General features: G+C 35.1%; 1 protein-coding gene across 6 annotated transcripts in view; it reads right to left on the bottom strand.

Moving 5' to 3' along the window:
• Positions 1 to 22313, bottom strand: part of TBC1D32 (TBC1 domain family member 32) — an 86940-nt gene that overhangs the window by 36125 nt on the left and 28502 nt on the right. For 5 of the 6 annotated variants that reach the window (XR_008465660.1, XM_054196649.1, XM_054196653.1 and 2 more), the window contains 8 exons: positions 21144 to 21282; positions 20343 to 20430; positions 19407 to 19525; positions 18681 to 18797; positions 15183 to 15271; positions 4741 to 4863; positions 3001 to 3109; positions 2103 to 2196 (listed from right to left, as the gene is read on the bottom strand). Coding sequence is in view for 5 of the 6 variants with exons in the window: in XM_054196649.1 (XP_054052624.1) it covers positions 2103 to 2196; positions 3001 to 3109; positions 4741 to 4863; positions 15183 to 15271; positions 18681 to 18797; positions 19407 to 19525; positions 20343 to 20430; positions 21144 to 21282 (878 nt within the window). In the remaining variant the exon portion in view is untranslated. The remainder of the gene's footprint in view (positions 1 to 2102; positions 2197 to 3000; positions 3110 to 4740; positions 4864 to 15182; positions 15272 to 18680; positions 18798 to 19406; positions 19526 to 20342; positions 20431 to 21143; positions 21283 to 22313) is intronic. The other variant, XM_054196651.1, reaches the window with a different exon arrangement.

Genomic DNA, 22313 nt, shown 5'->3' with positions numbered 1-22313 from the left:
ACAACATGAATTCTGAATATTCACATCAAAGAAGTTGTTCTTAAAACCTCCAATGATGATTTCACGACTCCCAGATGTATCCTACTAGAATGTTTTTTATTAATTTGCAACAAATCTTTACTGCCAAGTAAGCCAACTATTCCTTTTTTTTTGCACAGAGACATAGAAAACAACCAACCTGTCCTCCTTATAATTGTTTTAAACATACTAAGAGACTTGCATGAACTCTGTCTTTTCAGCATCAGCCAGTTCTAATTATTTCAAACTATACTCACATATCACATTTCAAAGTCACGATATGTATCTGTACTCTAGAATCCCTCAAATGTATCTATTTTCCTTAGACTGCAGTGCCCGTGCTAGTGGTACTCCATCCAAGAACTCACCACCTTCAACTAACAAAGATCATCTGTCTTGTACAAATGTAACTCACAGATCTTTCTCACAATCATATTTTTAACCTCTCTTGCAAAAGAGCACTCCTACCACCACCATACTGTAGTGCTGAAGAATACAGTTCAGATATTCCCCATCTTCTACTCATGCTCTTTGATTTGTTTTTTTCCAAAGCATTGGAAACAGCAATTTATGAATTTCATTCTTTTCATTTCTGATCTACTTATTCTGATACTTTCTTTCAAAATAACTTAGGCATCCTGAAAGCTTCAATCTGGCAAATCAGCTATTCAGTGTTTGGTGGAAGAATATTATTTTTTGTAAATGAGAACTGAAATAGAACACTTTCAATGCTTTGTTTTCCTTCATTTTCAAACAGCAAACAAAATTATTTTTTTTTACTATAAAACTAAACGTTCTGTTCATTTTTCAGTTATATAGTCTTTTTCTACAGTTACCTTTAACATAAAAAGTGACATTTTGATTTAAAATATTCAATACTCCTTCTAGCACATTTGCAAACCTTTGAAAGTTCTTTTCAGCAAATTTACTGTTAGCCAAAAAGTTTTACCCAAGCTTTCCTAGCTGGTTGTCATCCACAAAAGTCACAACTACAATCTCTATTCTATTATCCCACTGGTCAATGATGAGCGCCAGAATTGCTCTAAACAAGAGAACAGGTAGGTTCCATGGGTTACAATAAAATATGCTTTTCCAATCCAAGAGCAATGCTACCTGCCTCCTTGAAGACATAGTTAAAACAACTGGGCACCCACTTTACAGTGATTTGATTGCTGTCTTATGAAAATTGCCTTGGGAAGCCTGTAACAGTGAAGATAGAGAAAACTCCCTTCTCTTATACCTACCTGGCCTTTCCCCTTGTCAGAAAAGGAAATCACCTTTTTGTATTTTTTTCCTAGGTATTTACAAACTGATTATTTTGTATTCTACAGCTAATGAAGAATTTCTGTCACTTTTGAAAAATCTACATCTGTGAAGGAAATTCACAAATAATTTCTAATAAGTACATCTCAACAATACATGAGCATGAACATGTATTGTTGAACATGAACAAATACAAAGAACGATTTATTTACTATAAACCATTCATCAGATTCTTTTGCATTGTCTATGCAAATTAAAACCTTAAAACGTTTTTTCTGTATGAATTAAACTGCTTTGCCTAGATAGTTCTTCAAAGGATTCTTCAGTCTGCCCACATTCCAAATTGATGTTCAATGCGGAAACCAACTATCCTAAACAGTGTCTATTTCACACACCACCAAGCTTTGTAAACACAGGGATCTGAATCACGAAAATAGCGTACAAAAGATTTGTAGCTTAACCATACTGTCTTCCTTCAGTTACTAGAGAGATGATATAAATGCATCTCATGAGTCACCCACCTGAGACAAGCCAAAAGGTTAATCTTGAAGTTTGCATAAGAATTAGTTTACTAAACAGAGCTTTGCAGGTTGACAGTTGCACAAAGGCAGACAAGCACAACCAAACCAATTTACTTAGCTACAAATCCAGCCAACAATAAAAAAAAAAATCCTTAAATACTTATGAGATTATAATCTGGAGGATGGGGGGTGGGGGCGGAGGGACGGGGGAGACGGGGACAGGGAGGAAGGAAAAAAAAAATAAAAAATCAACAGGGATGCTTGTTTGACATATACACTGCTTGTATGTTTTGTATGTACCTTGTCTGAATTCAGATTTCCTAGGAATTTCTGCAAGATAGCACTTTGGCAAAGGGAATGATGAAAACATTGGCCAAGGATATGGATCACTACCCTAGAAACAGGACCAGAAAGAAATTAATTTAGGAGAAGAATTAATAGCATTTGCTCGATAACACACAGGTTTATTGTCTGTGCACCAAAATTATGCTTGATACTACAATTCGCGATGAGATATTCCATAACTAAAAAAAAAAAAATAGTTAAAGCATACAAAATCCAAAAAGCATTTGAGCCAGAATATTTTCAAGTATGTACCACTAACAGTTTTGATTTTACAGTTTTTTTCAACCAAAAAGGAAAATGCAGACTTTATAAAAATAATTAAAAAAACCACATAAAACTGTATTTCAAATTTTATACATTGATCTAGCTGTCTCACTGTGCTGACAGTAATTTGCATTTCATCTTTATGAGACTGACAGCCACTGAGAAGCAGAACATTTAAAGGAGCTGCTTAACAAACAGTGTATTGTTAGAACATCGATGAAAGCTCCAGGTATTGGATACCGCAGATGAAAACCTAAGTATGGAAAAAAGAAAACACAGAAATATAAAAGTAAAAAAAAGACAAATTGCATGCACTTTTATAGTAGGAAAAGTAACATTAAAAATGAAGCAATATAAACATTTAATTTGAACGCAATATGTCTTAGGAACATGTCAATCCCCAGATAGTGGAAACAATGTATTTTTTCAGTGTATCACTAATTAAAATTTTAGCCCTTTATAAAGCTAAAGGTAGGCTGGTATTTCTTAATATTAAATAATTTTGTATGTGCTGAATTATCAGCAAAAATGTTCAATTAATGAAGGCAGGAGTTACGGAAAGAGAAACTGTTAAACTTTAGATTCTAACCTTATCTAGTACTCTCAAAGGCAAAATCCTTTCCTGTGGTCCTCCAATCAGATTTATCCTTACAAGAACATGGTTTCTCTCCACTGATAGACCATCAATTATAAAATCTCTGGAGAAAAAAGAAACAAAATCCAAAAAACTCCAAAAATCAGAATCACTTGGATTTATTCATTGTTTAATTCAGCAAACTTTATTGAGCAAGAATACCTTGAGAGACATACCGGAGTTAAAACGCAATCTGGAAAACACACAGGCATAAGGAAATAAACAGAAACATGAAGTACTTTGAGATGTCTGCACGGATTATCTTAACTCTGAACTTCCTTACCCATTGCTGATTGGAAACATATGAACATTTAGGGGACACAAAAAAAAGTAGAAAACTTCATGGGCTTTGTTATATCCACATGCTCAGTAATGAGGGCAGAGACAGTTAATGGACCAACAAAATTTGCTCCTTATTTGCCTACCAGCAAATTTCTGCTGCCGCAAATAAGCAGTTATTGATAACTTAACACACAGTCAACTTGCTGACCGACGCCACTGTGTAGCCCAAGGTATAAAATTATTTAAAAATAATAAAAACCAGTTTTTAGACACCAAGTTTCTTACAATTTTTTCCTTCTTAAGGAAACAGTATTTTTCATCCTCAAATGGTATATAACATCTGTATCTGCTGAGATTCCACCCACGCTGTTTGATTTAAATTCTGTACTGGCCCCATAGAGCAAAGAGTAAGAGGAAAGTTCTTAAAATTCAGCATGCTGAGAGAAAGGACAAAACGTCTGTGACTCTCCCCAAAATACACTTTTCTTTTTGAAACAATGCATTGTGCAATTTTATTTAAAAGTCAGCAATGGAATGTCACAGAAGCTGGAGTCCACTAAGTTATAAATAAAAAGAAACAAAATCCAAAAAAAGAATGTACTGATGATGCCTTTAAACCATAAACATTAAAACAATACCCTAATATTAAATTATACACGTAACATAAAACAATAATATAAAACAAAAATAAAAAGGCCCCTACTACAAGAAAGATATGGACGTGCTGGAACGTGTCCAGAGAAGGGCCACGAGGATGATCAGAGGGCTGGAGCACCTCTCCTATGAGGACAGACTGAGAGAGTTGGGGTTGTTCAGTCTGGAGAAAAGGCGGCTCCGGGGAGACCTTATAGAGACCTACCAGTACCATAAGGGGGCCTACAAGAAAGCTGGTGAGAGACTTTTTAGGATGTCGGGTAATGGTAGGACTAGAGGGAATGGATTAAAACTAGAGATGGGACGATTCAGACTGGACGTTAGGAAGAAGTTCTTCACCATGAGGGTGGTGAGACACTGGAACAGGTTGCCCAGAGAGGTAGTAGGTGCCCCATCCCTGGAAGTTTTTAAGGCCAGGCTGGATGGGCCTTTGAGCAGCCTGATCTAGTGGGAGGTGTCCCTGCCCATGGCAGGGGGGGTTGGAACTAGATGATCTTTAAGGTCCCTTCCAACCCTAGCAATTCTATGATTCTATGATTTATACCCACAAATTTTGCACTTTTTAAAAGAAATAATGTAAGAGTAATGCAAATAAAAATAAGAAAAATATTGATGATGAACCTGCATGTAGGTACACTTATGCACATTAGAACCCAACTTCAGTGAGAGCATTTGCATATTTAAAGCCACTAAGGTGTTCATTTATTTGTTCTCAGGAGAAAAGTTTGATAGTTAACATTTACATCAGTTACTTCTTACCCTGGTCCTTCTGAAGTTTCTGTGACATTTTCCTCCTGAGCAGTTAGTAAAACTTGTGACACTTTATACTGAGTCTCCAAGAGTAAAAGGGTATTAAGCTCACAGCACAGCACATTTAACAACCTGCAGAAGGACACATTGAAATGATAGCACATCAGTCAGGAACTCAGTAACGCAGAATAAGAGAAGAGCGAACATGTTTATGAGATCTCAAAATGGAAAGAAAAAAAACCCCAAAACCAAAAAACTTGAAGTGTCTGAAAAATACCCAGACACAACTGGGTCAGGAACACTCTTTTATATCCTTTTTAGCCACTCAAGTGGCACAGCCTGGAGCAAATAGGGAATGGTTCACAACAGATTTTTTGTGTGCACTGGACAACCAGAGAAAATATTCACTGGTCAGCTCAGTCTGCTTTTGAGTTTGTATCACAGAATAACAAAAGTGACACAGACTTAACACAGCATTCCATGGAAAATGTGAAGAAATTATACGGTAATAGGCTGGTAAGGCACCTCCGAATGAGGTTGTCCGAAGGGGGGGAGGGAGTGAGATAAAAAAAAAAATTCCTTTAGAAAACAGGCTTTTAAGCATTTCTGTATAATCAAATATAGCATGGTTCGAAAGCAATAAAAGATTTAATGTTAACAAAAACAACAAATCTGATGTGTTTTCTCTTTTATTTCAGAGAAACACAGAGCAATGGTAGACGAAATTAATAATCACAAGAGCACACAACAACACATTACACACAATTTTCTTTTATAACTTCATAGCACATTAACAGTGAAAGTACTTCAATATATTTCATGTAAATCTGACGTAGAGCAATCCAAGTCATATTACCTTTTTTTTTTTTTTAACTAATCTATTCGCTGTAACACAGCAACAGAATAATTTCATTGAAGGCTTCCTGGGTAATGGGTAATGGAAAATAATATGACTAAACATTCTTGTTGCTATTTTTATTTTCTGTTTTATCACAGTCATAAAACACAACATAAATTACGTCTAATCAGCATTATATTTTGCATTCACGTAAGACTTGATATGAACTAGAGAATACATATTGTTTGAAATCTGTAGTCTGCTAGTCAATGCTTATTTTCTTCCATGTAACTCCCAATATGCTTCTACTGACAAAAGCAAAATTTGCAAGCCACTCTCTGGATAATTTAACACCTGCAAATTCACACAATTGTAGCCAAGGATTAAATAGTCAAGATGATAATATGTCTTTTTCCTTTTTTTTTTTTAATATAACTTGATCTTTTCAGTTTCAGTCCTCTTCAAGTTTTATTTATTTTACATTAACTAGTTCCTGACATTGATTGGTTCTCAGTAATTTTCTTAATCACAGGAGAGGAAATAACAGTTCAACTATAAATTCTTTTTATTATTATATAGAAGAAAAATTCACAAAAAGAGCACTGAAACCATTATGAAGATGGACCGTTTCTTCCGTTAAGTATGATGACTTTAAACGGCAAAGAACCTGTTTCCAGCAGTCAAAAACCACTTGTGAGAAGACTGATGTCCAAGAATGCTTATAACACCTCCTCTGGTACACGAGGCAGAGCAAAAACGTATAACAAACCATAAGCAAATAAAACCAGGTAGAACAGATAGTGGTAAGATAAATGAAAAAAATATATGAGATCTAACATGAGCAGCCTCTGCTGGGGCATTCAAATGAAATTTTCATCTACATGGAAAAACTCATTTAAAAATGCCATTACTGAAGTATAGATATTTGGTTAAAGGTAATATCCCATTGCTTTACCTTCCAAAGTCATAAATGTATAGATTAAAGTTTGAAACAAACACAAAAAATATTAAAAAAAATCACATTTTATAGTGTGTATATTTGTGAGCATGCTGGAATATGGCTGTGGAGGTCTTCTTTTTTGTTTGTTTCTAATTGCATTTGGAACATAAGAATTGGATCAGACCACCCAGACCAATATCCTATCTACAAGGACTGCATGGTTACGAAAAGGTATAAAACCTTGACAGATATAACACAATAACAACAAAGCATATCTTTTTGAGATCTATTTAAAAATTTTGGTTTTAAAGCAGAAGATAGAATTCCCAACCTAAATGTTGCTGAAAATTGGAAGACATGCTTTGATGCAAGGTCTTGTACCTGGGAAGGAATATCTACATGCAACAGTACAGGCTGGGGACTGACCACTTAGAAAGTAGAGTTGCAGAAGAAGACCTGGGGGTCCTGGTGGACACTAGGTTGTACATGAGACAGTAATATCCCCTTGAAGGCCAACAGCATCCTGGACTGTGTAATGAAGAGTGCTGCCAGAAGGTCATGCGAAGGAGGCGACCCTTCTCCTCTACCAGTGCTGGTGACGTCATGCCTGGAGTGCTGGGTCCAGTTCTGGTCTCTCCAATAAAAGCATGACATGGACACAGTGGAGCAGACCCAGCAAAAGACTACAAAGATGATTAAGGGCTTGGCCCATCTGACATAGGGAAAGAGGCTGAGAGAGGGGAGACTGCTCAGCCTGGAGAAGAGAAGGCTCAGGGGAGATGTCGTCAATGTGTACAAATACCTGACAGGAGGGTTTGAAGATGAAGCCAGACTCTTAGTGATAGCCAGTGAAAGGACAGACGCAATAGGCATGTATTGAAACACAGGAAATTCCATTTTAATGTACTGTGATGGTGGTGAAACAGTGGAACAAGTTGCCCAAAGATGTTGCACAATCACCAGCCTTAGAGGTACTCTAAAACAGACTGGACACAGCCCTGAGTAATGCTAGTCAAACCCACTTGTAGAAGAGCAATTGGACTACACAGTCTTTAATCTTCCTTTCAACCCCAATTCTCTAATTCTGTGAAAACTACTAATAAGATACACCATATTCCCAGAAACAAATTGCAATACAGATAAAATAAAAGGCTATCTGAAGGCAGTCTTTTATAGAACAGTAATTTTAAAGAAATTCAGAAAAATCAAAATACATATCATAGTTGTGAAAATATGGTAGTAATAAGTAATTTTTTTTTCTGAATTCTGCATTTCCTGTCCTATGTCATCCCTGTCTTTCTTTGAGGTTGCTCCCTGGATTCTTCCCCTTCACAACTAATACTTCATTGTAGAAATCTCTAGTCTGAAAGAAGGCATACTAACTGGTACTTGCGTACCTTTGTAAACTGACTATCTCCTTGGTTTTGGTAGGAGGAATCATGATGACATCTTTAATTACGGCAGAACAGAAGGTCCTTCATTGGATACGAAATAGCTAGTAAATAATTCTAGCTGCTAAAAAAAACTTGTTAATTTTTATATTGTCTCTCTAAATTCTTTCACCTGTAAACAGTATAATTAAGCCACCTCTGAATTTCTCTGACTTGCTAAAAACACCCATTATGAGGATAGCTAATGGTTACTTGGGAAGACAAATGCAGTAACTCATTCCTTTTTCTTCCCCCAGCTTTATATGCTGAACATGACATCACCCAGTATGGAATAGCCCTTTGGTCAGCTGGGGTCAGCTGTCCCAGCTGTGTTCCATCCCAACTTCTCGTGCCCTCCCAGCCTACTCCCTGGCAGGGCAGTAAGAGAAGTAGAAAAGGCCTTGATTGCTTAGCAACAATCCAAAACATAAGTGTTTTACCAACACTATTTTCATCTCAAATCCAAAGCATAGCACTATACCAGCTGCTAGTAAGAAAGTTAACTTCATCACAGATGAAACCACGATAAGAGTATTTATCAACACCCTGAGTTACACCCCTGATGCCTGAGGCAGTGGAAGCTACTACCTCAGGGCAGTCGTGTTTCTCCCAGTAAGAAAACTCAGGGACTGATGTATTCCTTACCATGTTTTCCACATGAAAAGGTTTTCAAAAGAGCACCTACAGCATTTTAGCTACCCAATGTCCTTACAAATCACATGTAATGTGATTGCTAGTGGTAAAAGAGTTTCCCTAGCTAAACAAAAATGCTTTTCATGAGCATCACTTGCTAGCCTAGAGGACTCAGAAGTGAGGCAGATTTTAAACTGCAGGAAGTGAATTTCCTTCAGTGAAGTAAAGGAAAAAAACCACCATCAACAAATAACTGACATAATCCTATCACAGAATCTGCTGTTCCTATTTCATAAATTATAAATTAATAAATCTAACAAACTTCTATTAATATATAAACTAACAACAAAAAAAATTAACATAACTACATGATGTGGAAGCATGCCAACATAATCCTGTTGCAAATCCTCATAACTACTAATGTAGACTCTGTCATCTTTTACCTCTGGATTATTAAACAGGGGTCAAAGATTTACAGGACACGCCACACTCTCTCCTCCCTCACACCCATCCAGCACGCACACTTGGAAGGAAGAGGTTTGTTTCCAAAGAACTATATGTCACTTACGATGCAGAAAACACACTTAAAATAATAGAAAATGGGTCATTAATTAATTAACTCAACCAATTCTCCTTATTTAACTGAAAAAGGTTTGGTAGAAAGTAACTGGAGGACTACATAGTCTTTCATGCTTCCATCATAAGAATTGATATCTGATAGATTCAGAAGAAATAAATACTGTCAGGCTCAGTTCCTCCCCTCTCTCACCATACTCCTCCCTCCCCTCGAGAGGAACTCTATGAACATGGCTTTCTTCCGTTCACAAAGACATAAGGATGTTGAATGCCACAGGATATCTGTGCCATGAGAAGGGTTTCTTCAGTACATCCAGCCAATAGCACAGTAAATGCTGTTGCAGGAGTTGATGTACCAGCCAGTCATTCAAATGTTAGTGATCAAAAAGATTCACCAGTGACATTAGACAACAGCGTTCATGGGCTATGACAGTATATTTAAAACAAACATATGCGGAAAGCAAGAGGTGAAGCCTTATTTCTGGCTCTGCAAGGAAGATGGAAAAGAAAACATGAAACTAGTAAAAGAATACCATATTTTCTAAAGGGGAAACTGAATTTTAAAATTAAAAAAAAAATGGCTTTAAATAAAAGGTCTTAGAATCATAGAATCATTTGGGTTGGAAAAGACCCTTGGGATCATCGAGTCCAACCATCAACTCTACTCTACAAAGTTCTCCCCTACACCATATCCCTTAACACCACATCTAAACGAAACTTGCTTCAATTTATAATGAATGAGATTTTAAAGAATCATATAAGAACACTTTTAAAAAGCTTCTGCTACTATAACACTTTTTAATAAAGAGAAAGAGGGGATAAACCTAAATAGCACGTTGACCTGAGGAAAAAGAATGATCAGGATTCCTATCTTCTACCTTTAGAAAACAAGATAATTAATGCTCCTTCCATTGTGTTGCAATCATTAAAATCACATATTCTCTTAATTAACAATACACATAATGTACGTACAATTAAGGGAATAAATTATTTCATATGCTGAAGCTACCTCATTATTAAAATGCAATTATTTAAGAGGGTGTGTTTACAATGCAGATGAAAACACAATGGAAAAGAATACACAGGTGTTTATTAGCTGTATTTCCTAAAGCCACAAAGTTGTCTCTTGCCTACACTTGTTCATCTCCCAGCTCCTGTAGGAGATTCATTCACCTGGATTTCACTGGAGTGCACTAGATGAAATCTTGACTAAAAAGTACTGCTTTGAGGCAAATTTCAAGATGCTGATTGATTTTGACGTCAATATAGCATAAGCCATTTAAATTCTCTTCCCTAAATCTTTCCCTTACTAGTTTCATAGGCCCACAGTCTATGCCTGTTGCCAGTAACACTGTTTCTCCTAATTTTTATGTAAACTGAGTATCTTTGAGTTTATTTTGGAATATCGATGCTTTTTAGGGACAGAGGGTTGATTATTGAAGGTAGAAATCTGGTACTTTGCCACACTTTAATCCAGCTAACACAGTGTCACTAACATTCACAGAAAATTCAGTTTCTGAATACAGAGGACAGCAATATGTAAATGCCTGGATAATGCTTCAGGCAGATGCTTTGAAAATATATATTATGCATATATTTTCTTGGCAGGCTGTAAAAACTCACAACTCATGGATGTATTCACTGTACTGAAATACTAGATAAGTTGCCTTGATGCCATATAATTAATCAGTCTGAAAGAAAAACAATGTTACAGCTGTTTACTTAATTCCTTTGTTAATATAAGTTACAGAGATTCAAAGAGCTTGGCCTTGAAAGGAAGATGGCTAAGATCTATAATGTCACACCTTTATGAAAATTGTTTTCTCTCATGTCTAATAACTTATAAGGTAAAAATCAACAGGCACACTTGTGTGAGAGAAATAAAGCTGATCACTAAATTAAGAAAATTCTGTGTCTAGTATGTTAAAAATTTATTACTTTGATTACTGCTGTGAATCCCCTTTCTCTAGGATTCGTGCCCTGATGCCAATTAAGTTCAGTATCTTCTAAAATAGAAAGAATACTGAGAATTTTTGCATCAGTTTCTATGCGCGCAGATTTTTCACGCTGTACAAAGGAGTGGCTGAGACAGCCTTCAGTGGTCTTTTATCAACCAATGTTGGCCGACTGAGAACCTTCCTGCTTCTAAGTAAGTATGAATATGCTTTGAATTTGGAAGTTGAACTGACAGTTTGAAAATCTTTGTATGCACAAATTTGTAACTGTTTATATACTTTCACTTTTCTATTCTTATCTCCACCTTACTGCCTAAAGTTTTCCTTTAATTAATAATAATGATGATTTTTAAAAGAGCTTTCAAGTGAGTGAAACTTATCCTAGAAGCACGCAATAGCTGCAATTAAAGGAATTCCAAATCAGTGTCTGTGAAACTACTGAAGAGGAATCCTAGGCCAAGATACTTCCAAGTTAAGAATTACAACAAATAAAGTCACACTAGACTACAGCTTGCTGTGAAACTCAGTATTTTACCTTGATCACACAGGACCTAGTTTGTAAAAATGCACTCTAGGGAGTATTCTTTATAGACTGAGAGATATTGGCTATGCAAAACCATATCTAGCTTCCCTACGTTTTCCCTTTGATTTCTACTGCATGGACACAACTTTTCAGAGCAGGCAAGCTTGAAAAGGAAAGTTGACAGCAGAGCCTCTGCAGGACTGTCCTTCATAATAATAGTTCAGAATTCGGAATTCATCCTTTTTCAAAATGAAAACAATCATCCACCAGAAAATGCAATATTAACATTAAAAACATAAATAGATACGCCTGTGCTTTTTGGATTAAACAGACTGTGGAAATACCTATACTTACACAGTTAATAACCAAAATAATTTTACGTCACTGAAGCACAGTATGCACATGAAGAAAAATATAGTTTTGTCGTGGTTTAACCCAGCAAGCAGTCAAACACCATGCAGACGATCACTCACCGTGCCCCACCCCTACAGTGGGATGTGGGAGACAATCAGGGAAAAAAAATAAAATTTGTGGGTTGAGATAAAAACAGTTTAATACGACAGCAAAGGAAGAGAAAGTAGTAACAATAATAATGCTAAAAGACTATACAAAACAAGCAATGCACAATGCAATTGCTCACCACACAATGATCAGTTGCCCAGCCCATCATGAGCAGTGATTGCAGATTCCTGCCCCCCAGTCAACCCCCATTTATACACTGAGCATGACGTCTATGGTATGGAATATTCCTTTGGCCAGCTTGTCCTCTCTATGCTCCCTCTCAGCTTCTATGGAAAGCTGAAAAAGTCCTTGACTAACGTAAACATTACTTAGCAGCAACCAAAACAATACATGTTAGCAACATTATTCTCATACGAAATCCAAAACACAGCAGCTACTAGGAATAAAATTAATTATCACAGCTGAAACCAGAAGAAGTTCTAAATTGCAGAAGTTGCTTAACATTGAAGTAAGCAAATTTGTAACTCTTTTGAATAGAAGTAGGTTAAAGGACCTCAGATTCCTGTAAGTTAAAACAGATCTGAGGTTCAGCACTCAGCTCTGGGTGAGCCACACTCACAATGATACCTGACCAAATAACAAAGTATACAGCTGTGTAGATCTGTGAATGTTTAAAGAATGTGCATTTGGCTGTACTATTTGGTATTAACTCTAGCAGAAAGAAATGTTTCTAGACAAATGTTTCACCAAAATCATCCGGTCACAAAACTGTTCAGTTTTTCAATATTGCAGTTATCATAAACATTTAAATATTTTATTTCTACCTATCAGCAACGAGAAATGTAGATCTTTTTCTCTCTCTAATTAATTTTCTAAATTTTCAGATCTGTTAAGCATCTGATATTATTTGATCTAACTGCCGCTGAATTTGGTATTCTTGATGGAATTCGGTCAAGAAGCAAACCAACTACACACTGCAAGGTTCACTTCACAGAACACAGATGTCTGGTGTCAGCAGCACTCACAGAAAAGCTCATGGAACTTGGTTTCAAAAGGTATTTAAAATGAACAGTATACCTCTCATATTCAGATAATATAGCCTAGGGTTTCTTGCAAGCCTTAATACTGTAAACAATACAGTAACCGTTACAAATTCCAGAATCATCCACAATTCTGGTATCATTTTAACAGGGAACTTTGAATAACTACGTAATGATAAAAATTTTCTTTGTGCAGGCAGTTGAATTAGACATTATAAAAGGCTTCTATGTGCCAATTCTCTATTATTTGCAAAAAACATTTCTATAGGCCCATATTAAAATCCCTAGAATTGTGTCTTCCTTGCTTTTATAGCAAAGGCAATGAAAAGCAGTGGGGAAGAGAACAGGGCTTTTGAACAATAAAAAAACAAACAAACAAATAACAACAACTGAATCTGTTAAAATCACTGAGATTTCAAAGGTCCCTGTGGAACACAAAGCGTTTATTGAAAATTCTTTTAATTTTTTTTTTAATGTTCCTTTTTCTGATTACTAATTAAGATACCTACCACTTCTATGAGTAGGTTTCCACGCTGAAAATACTCCTTAATCTTTCCTTGAAATCTGGCAGTTTGACTGAATTTTCACTTTGTTTTTGACTTTGTCAGAGTCCAGCAGAACATGCCATCACCACAGTGAACTCTGAAGCTTATCTTATCTGTGTAATAATATAGCTTCTTTTACATGATTACAGATGAGCTTATTACTTTGCTCATATATGTAGTTATGGGTAGTTCTGTTGCTTCACAGGGTATATGCCTTGTTAAAAATATTGTAAGCATTCAACACAACTTCAACACATGATCCACGTATTTTTATGCTAGTCTCTGTCTTACAGCATGGGAGTCAACTGCTTATACAACCAGACTGAATAATTAGGTTTTGCCTATACCTTAACAAGGGTTCCTAATATCATCGTAGAAGAAATATGTTCTTTTACCTTACAAAGGTGGAACACAATCTAAAAACAAACTATTATTTTAAATTGTGAAAACATCTCACTTTCCCTTATCCTTAATTAAATCAATGGGAGTTCTGTGAAGCTTTTTATGGAGTCAGTATAGTCCTAAAGGAAGAATAATATCTTATTTTTCAAATTTCATCTTAGGACTTCTCATTCCTATCCAACTAGTGATTTGCTTCAAAATAGCATTTATAACTTCTGAATTATACGACAAAACCATGTATCTCCCAACTCCGAATTCTGCCACTGTTCACCTCCGTCATGCTCATCCTTATCATCAAATTATACTGTATCTTATGGTTATTCATACATAGTATGAAATAATTTTACTGTGATATCAAAGTACCAATACAGTTGCAGAACGCTAATGCAGCAGTATTTAATCGTGCTATATCTTGATAACCTAAGAAAGGTTATCAAGGTTTTCCATACTATGAAGCACAATCCAGCAGATCTTTTACTTCAATTGCACAAAATATGTTTGTAACAAAAATGTGAATTCAAGGATTTATATATTCAACTTTGGAAAACAGAACAATGCAGAATCTAATTATTAGTTTAAAATATTACAAAACACAAGCATGACAGTGTGAGCATATTTTAAGTGTTCATGTTCTAGAAATATCTGGGATCAAATGGTACTGTGAAATTTGGTGAAATTGGTGATAATTAAATCTGTACATAAAAAAATTAAGTACAGGGAGACTAGGTAAAGGAAACTTATATAAACATGATAAAAAATACTTCGTTTATTTCCGTATTTCGGTATGATTTTTGTTTTATGTACTACAATGACTGTACCACATGTTCTTTTCAATCAACTAGGCAAAAAAACAACATGTAATTTCTATTACTGCTTATCATATTACAATATATCCATTTCCAGGTAATAAGATTAGATTCATTGCTATCGTCATTTTGTAGGCCATTTTCATTTAATCTTCTTATGTTAAAAAAAAAAAAGAAGGAGGAATTTCACCTTCATGCATAATAAAACCCAAACAATGTTATCTCATCAGAAGCAACACATCCAAGCATGTTATATCCTATTTAGTTAATGTGACCAGAGAATAAAAAATGAGCATCTTACCTCAGACCAAAGATATGTGATTGTTCATAACTGAATAAGGAATGAATTTTAGCTTCTGAATTCAAAATTATAAGCCTGTCAATGATATCCTGCCAAAGGAAGACAAATGTAAAAAACTCAGGTAAGATCTTTTTATTTTAAGCACATAATAGTTTCATAGGGATGTTTACTATAAAATGAGACCTTTTATTAAAATGCACATTGAAATTATTTCTGTAAGAAGAGGGGCTTTCCACCATGAAAGTCAATGGCAAAAAGAAACCATACAGAAGGTCAGGGGGAAACAAATATGACAGTTAAAAAAAAAAAAAATCACTAAACATCCTAGCATATCAAGTACCCTAGTTTCTACCTAGTATTAAACCACAACAAAAAATGTTAAACTGGGGGGTTTGTATGTTTGAAATGTGTATACATCTATTTTAATGAAAAGAACAGCAAATCCTTTCGTATAATACCCTTTCTAAGACTCGTTAGTACTACATGCTTCAAAATATGTCCATTTATTCTCAGTGTAACAAGGCTTAGCTTGGATGTTGAGGCTTACATCTTTCATCCTACAGCATCTCATGTAATAGACAACAACCTGTGGCTGCTTTCCACTTCTTCCACAAATCCAACCTAATTATCTTCCCCTCTGGTTCACTGCATATCCAAACTGGTTCCAAAGAAATTATTTCATTAAAAGACTAAGAAATGCATAAAAACATTCATTCACAGATGTTATCATCTGAGACAGATTGCTGTGCTATGGTCAGAAGAAAGACTACAAAGTCTTACAGGCTTTACTTAATCTGGATTAAATCCAAACTTTTATTTTCTCTACGTTTAAGAAGTATAGTATCAGAGACAGCAGAGAGTTACTATTCAACTGGTTTGACCAATGAGTCATTTCAATACAAGTGAAAAATTAGGATCCATACTTTCATTAAATCCACCAAAGCTCTGTTTTTCAACACAGAGAAAAGTAAACACCACAAGTAAATCTCCCAGTAGAAGAAAAAAAAAAAAAAATCTAGAACTTGTCAAAGTATAATGTCTTCAGAAAACACACTGTTGTTTAAAATGCAGTGAAACCGTATTTTCCCTATTAGATTTTTTTGAGAGGTAGGGGAGAGGGCTATGAAGAATTAATTTTTCCACATAGTATGTTCACCGTGAAATTCACAATAAAATAATTAAACTTGGATCTCAAGGCTGTTCATAAAATTGGTAATGCAAGAAATTGATTTTTGGGGGGGTTAAGGTTTCTTACATATTTGCATGTACAAAGAGTTAAATGCTGAGGGATATTTTCTCTGCCAACAGCCGCCTCCTCTCATCTACACATCAAAGCTTGGAGCCTGCAAAAGAATAGAAAGAGCAGGCACAGAGAAAGGACTATGGAGAAAGCAGACCAAGCTCTGATTTGGGATATTAAGAAGGATGACAGTGAACAAGGTCCAATGCAAGGTCCGATCAGAAAAAAGCGCAGATAAATCTGATGGCTCAACTACAGTGCATAGCTTATATATTATAGGCAGGATGACATCTACTTTGAATACTTAAGATACATCAACTAAATATAAGATTCTCCATAATCACTGGAGGGGGAGGAAGAATTTCACCTCCTTAAACATGTCTTTCAAAGCTTGGAGGATACTTTCCAAGCTACATTCCCTATGTGCTGTAGAACCTCTCAAAAGAAGAGTGGAGGCAAGCAGAAGGACCCCGATTCATCTGCTCCATTTCGTAAAATATTTTTATATGGCAAACAGAGTAAAAAAAAAAAAAAAAACTGTCATGTATTAAGAAAAATTTTCTTAAGGGCACAAAATAAAAACTCGATTAGTCAACAGTTAAAAGTACTAAAAGCCCAACTGATAATCTGTTCAGCCAATGATGGAACTCGTTAGCCAAAAATACAAAGGAGGAAAAAATGTTTAAATCTTGTGTGTTTAAGTAAAGGGCATACAAACACGTGCGTTATCGAATATAGTTCAGCATAAATACTACAACTCAGATTTTGTGGCAATGTGACATGATTCAGAAATATAGAAAAACGAAACACACAAAGAAATTAGGTCTTCTAACCAAATCTTCTAGTGGCACTAAAATGACTTTAACTTTGCTTTCTAACCATAATTACATCCAGTCAAATTTTTTACCTTTAGCTTTCTGCAATCACTGCCCAAAAACGTGCTTATAACAAATCTTTATGTCCGTTTAACCCCAGAATTTTTCTGAGTACTTAGGCTTAGCCATTATATGTTAAATTAACATTTGATTAACTATTTCCCTTCTGCTGACTACATAATCTTGGATGTCTAGCTTAGTCATACAAAACCCACTGTTGCACAGTATGTGAGTGAGACAAACCCCATCCAAAACATCTGTAACAGTTCAGGGAACTTTGAACAATTGTATCAGTATTGCTATTTCTGGAAACCTAGAGACTTCCATCAAACTATTGAAGTAATTCAAAAGCCGAAACAACACAGGCTTTCAAAAGTCACAAAAACCATTACTTAAGACCTACCCCAACCTGAAAGCTCTCAAAAATGTATCACCTTCAACATAATTCTACCTCCCCTGCTCCCAGTTCCTCATAAAACTTGATGACTGAACAGAACTATCCATTGGTGGACACACCAACATTGAGTGTGTTGGAAAAATGAAATTTACCATCCCACTTTCTCCTGAAATCACACAAACAGTGTTACAAAAAAGACCTACAAAAATCCCTTCCAAACATTAAGTACACGATCATGATATATGCTGTCTAAACAACTTAAACTACCACCAATCCAGAGCTTGCACTAAATAAGCACTTTAACACAACAGCAACTCAAAGTGCTAGCTCATCAGAAAAAAATCTGATTTTAACTTCCAGTCAAGGTCACAGATTAAATTTGACCATGCTTTATAGATAAAAAAAAAAAAAGATTACAGTTGAATGAACTATTAAAAAATAATACTAAATACAGAAATGGTAACACCATTTTTTTTAGGACTGAAACATACCTTAATCAGTAACTTTCCAATTAGTGATTTTTCCTGTGTGTGAATCATCTGTGCTATTGACAAAGCCTGAGGTTTTGGTTTGGTGGTTTTTCTTAATTTTTGTTTAAATCCACAGACAGTGTAATAAAGCCGTATTATATAAAATACAAGTATAGAGATTTTCCAGCATGTATCTACATGCACATACAGAGGTGGGTTTGTATGCCCATTTTTTTTCCATGGAAAACCACAATTCTAATACTAGTCAGGAAAGATGATCTTTAAATTAGGCATCAAGTTTTATACCATCTTTAGGATTTCAAAATGAAAATTTAGGTTAACATGAAGTGATATGTGCATATACTGCCCTCATGCTGTATATAATACAAAATGCAGAAAACTTCAAAATCATTCAGTAAGAAGAAAAATCTTATTCTATTATTACAGTAACATTGTCTCAGGAAAATGTCTTCACAGAAGTATTTATTTTTCTTTCAAAATAAAAAACATACTTACAATAATATCTGTAGGTACTTCACGGAGTGAATATATTGGTTTATTTGGTATATCTTGTTTACTCAGGAGCTCAAAAACCGCAGGGTAAGAGAGCAAGTTTATCAGAGACAGAAAAGACTGGAGAAAGAAAAGAAAGGAGGGACAAAAGAGAACGTTAATCAGTTAAGTAGAACCAAATAAACTTTAAAAATTATTTGCCATTAACTTTAAGTTTGTTCTTATCCTTCTTTGTAGGCTGAACCTGCCCAAAGGCTGCCCACAATAAGACTGCAGACCCTAGCAAGTATCTACATAATCTAAAATGGCAGTAATGTCTGTGAAATATGTATTGTCTATCAAATTGTACAAGCAATTTTGAATATTTTCATTATCACATAATTCTAAAATCTAGAGACACAGCATATTCTAATGCACGTCACTCTCCCTGATATTACTACAGTAATAGGAGACATGAACTGATGGCCAGTATTTTAAGACTTTGCCTTTTGTCATGATTATTATTTATTATTTTATATTGACTTTAATGGATCCTTGGCATTGTAACCTGCCATGCAGTACAAGAATTCTTTCAGTCATCATTTGACTAGTGTATTACTCTAATTTTTCCGCACACACCAAGAAGCAGGTATAGTCACAATAAAAATTTACAGAAATGTATGCATCATCCTATCTGAAACACAGCCCTGTTTTTCACATGCCAATACAGAAGATTAAGTAATTGCTCACCTTCCGACAGCTTTGGTCAATAGGTTCAACTGGAGTAGATTTGGGTTGGGTTATCCTCACGTCATCTTTTCCACACTCCAAAAGAGCCCATAATTCAGTTACAAGTGCCTTTATAAAACCTAAAACAAATTTTTCTTCTAATCATCATAATGGCAAGAATACCAGAAAAAACTGTCATATTAAAAAACACTTTACACCATAATTCTAACTCACATTCTCAAAATTCTCCACATTGTGGACTAAAATTTCACAACACAGACTGCCTGAGGGTTACTTATCCTGCTACTCTCAATCCTTTAGCCAAAACCACCTTTCTACAGCAGTCTGCTTATATTCAATCTAAAATCTACAGCAACAGTTTGCAAAATTATATTAAAGTAGGATATTTATATAACTTCCATGTAAATGAGCTGCTGATTTGCTTTAACAAGTTGACTGCTACAGATCAAGGCTTAGCTAGCATTTGCTCTGTGGTTTTAAAAATACAAATTTACTATAACTTACTAGTGAGCAGAGACTGTGAGCAGTCAGTAGCCACAGAAAAGTACATACAAATTACAGAAATCAAGAGTTATTAATTCTGATCTGTAGATCAATAAGAAGCACTTGCAAACTATTAGCAACTTATTTTTTAACAGATATAAATGTCTTCATGCACATACAGGAAATTTCTGGAAATCCAAACCAATGAAGTAAAGATTTTGCTTAATTTAAGAAAAAACAAAACAAAACCTAGCATCAAGATAAGTAAATGAGCTAGAAGTTGGAAAGAATAAATTTCCATCAAGAAGAAATCAATAGACATTTAAGCAACCTTTGCTAATACTTTGTAATTATTCCACTCAGTTGATCTTTTTTAACGTTTCTCACTACCTTTTCCTAACATGCAACACTACAGCATGTAAGTATTCATAAAAACATCATTCTTCAATTTACCTGAACTCTGTAGAGCTACTGCACCTGTTGGTGTTGTTGCGATTTGTGTAACAATCACTCTATTACCAAACTCTTCATAGTCATTCGTCTATTAGTAACAAATATAAAAGCACAGTGTTAGTTATTCAAACGACATGAAACTCTCAAATGATCTCTTAAATATTGATCTTTCCTGCACTTGTTTACAGAATTTAATCCCCTGTATGGTTAGACTTGAACAGTTCATAGATGTTATCCACTACAGACTTACCAGGGTCAGATTCCAAACCAAACATCTTTATCAAGGATCTTAGCAAAATTTAAATGCAAAATACTATGGTTGAGACATGCAACATCAGCAAAGAATAAAAATGTTAGTATTATGGGTTTTGCGCACATTCAGTAGGATGTCTGTAACTATGTTTTTTTCTCCTAAAATGTATATTATCCAATTTTTGGTTACATTTCATGTATCGTCTGGTGTATCTAGATTTCAACACCACCTACCAATGTGGCATAGAAAAATTTGCACTTAGAAGAAAAAAAAAAAAAGGAAAAAATATTTTGCTTAGCATTTCAAACTTTAGAGTAAAAAGTCAGAAAACCTAAATAAATACCTGACATACTGAAGACGAGTAACATCCAACAAACATAAATCAGTGTGGCACCAATATGAAAAATGATAAGCTACATTTTAAATTCACTTTTGCAAAAAATTAAGTGATAAGATGGTTTCTGGATTTACTTTCTTATTTTATTTCTTCTTTATTTTATTATTATCATTAAAAGAAAGAAAAACTATAGAGGCTCTATGATGCTTACCTGGATCTTTTTTGATAAACTGCTGAACATATAGTTCACACAGTCATTCATGGCACCTGTACTATGAAGGAGAAATAGTCCTTTGGGTGTGGCAGAAAAATTTAGCAAGGCATCTAACAAAGTCTCTTCCCATAACAAACTGCAAGAGTAGCGAAATAATCATTTTAAAAGGTATGTAAAAAAGCATGGGAAAGAAGAAAAACTACAGTTTTTAACTTTGAAAAACAACATTTCATTCACTGGACTCTATGTTTACTCCATATGTTTATGTTAGTTTTTAAAAAGCATTTGGGAAAGTTGTAATATGTATTAGACTGTATTTTGTACAAACATTCAAACTCATCCTGGCAGAACTAAGATTAGGTAAGAACACAGAATAGTAAGATGATGTAATGGGGAACCCAAAAGACCTATCCAATCCTTAAATGTACTTATGACTTAGTATCTGACACTAGACAAGTCTTTTAAGGTATTAATGTGGCAGTTACAAAGTGGCAAAGCAGGCACAGAATTTCTCACCAATGTAAAAACACGATGAGGAACCAATAAAAACTCAAGTTTGAGGAAATAAAGGCTCCTGCTAGAAAGCAGTACAGAATTATGAAAACGAGGTGCTATATATACACAATAGCTTCACGTACTAACAGCAGTAAATGTTAAATATTTTCTACAGACATGGCAGGAAGAACAGCAATTGCAAGCATAAAGCCTGCCCTATACAACATTCTGTGCCCTAAAAAGAAAAGTGAAGCAATTACATCACCTTTGATTAGGTCTCACCCCTTCAGGTATCAGTAGATTCTTGTGATTCTGCTTCTCTAAAAGCATTTGCTTACTGGATTCTCATCTCTAGTTCTCCTTTCTCATTTTTGACTCCTATCACCGGCGAGCAGCTTTTCTGGTAGCAGTCAACCATTACCCCGAACTTTAATCACTGCTCCTGCAGAATCCCTGCCATGTCATGTTCAGAAGCAAAAACTGCACCCAGAAATATATAAGCATGTCTTCTTCCATAGTTAAATGAAAAATCTAGATGCTAGTAGGAATTTGTAGCTTACGTCAATGGTAGTGATTAGTAACAGCCTCTTCAGTCAGCACTCTGCATCCCTACATTTCATTTTACCACTAGATTTGAATTGCTATAACCATTTCACATGCCACCACCACAGA

Source organism: Rissa tridactyla, chromosome 3, assembly GCF_028500815.1.
Source record: "Rissa tridactyla isolate bRisTri1 chromosome 3, bRisTri1.patW.cur.20221130, whole genome shotgun sequence".
In the NCBI taxonomy this organism is placed as follows: domain Eukaryota; kingdom Metazoa; phylum Chordata; class Aves; order Charadriiformes; family Laridae; genus Rissa; species Rissa tridactyla.
The sequence above is the reverse complement of the archived record's forward strand: the minus strand, read 5'-3'. Positions and strand labels throughout refer to the sequence as shown.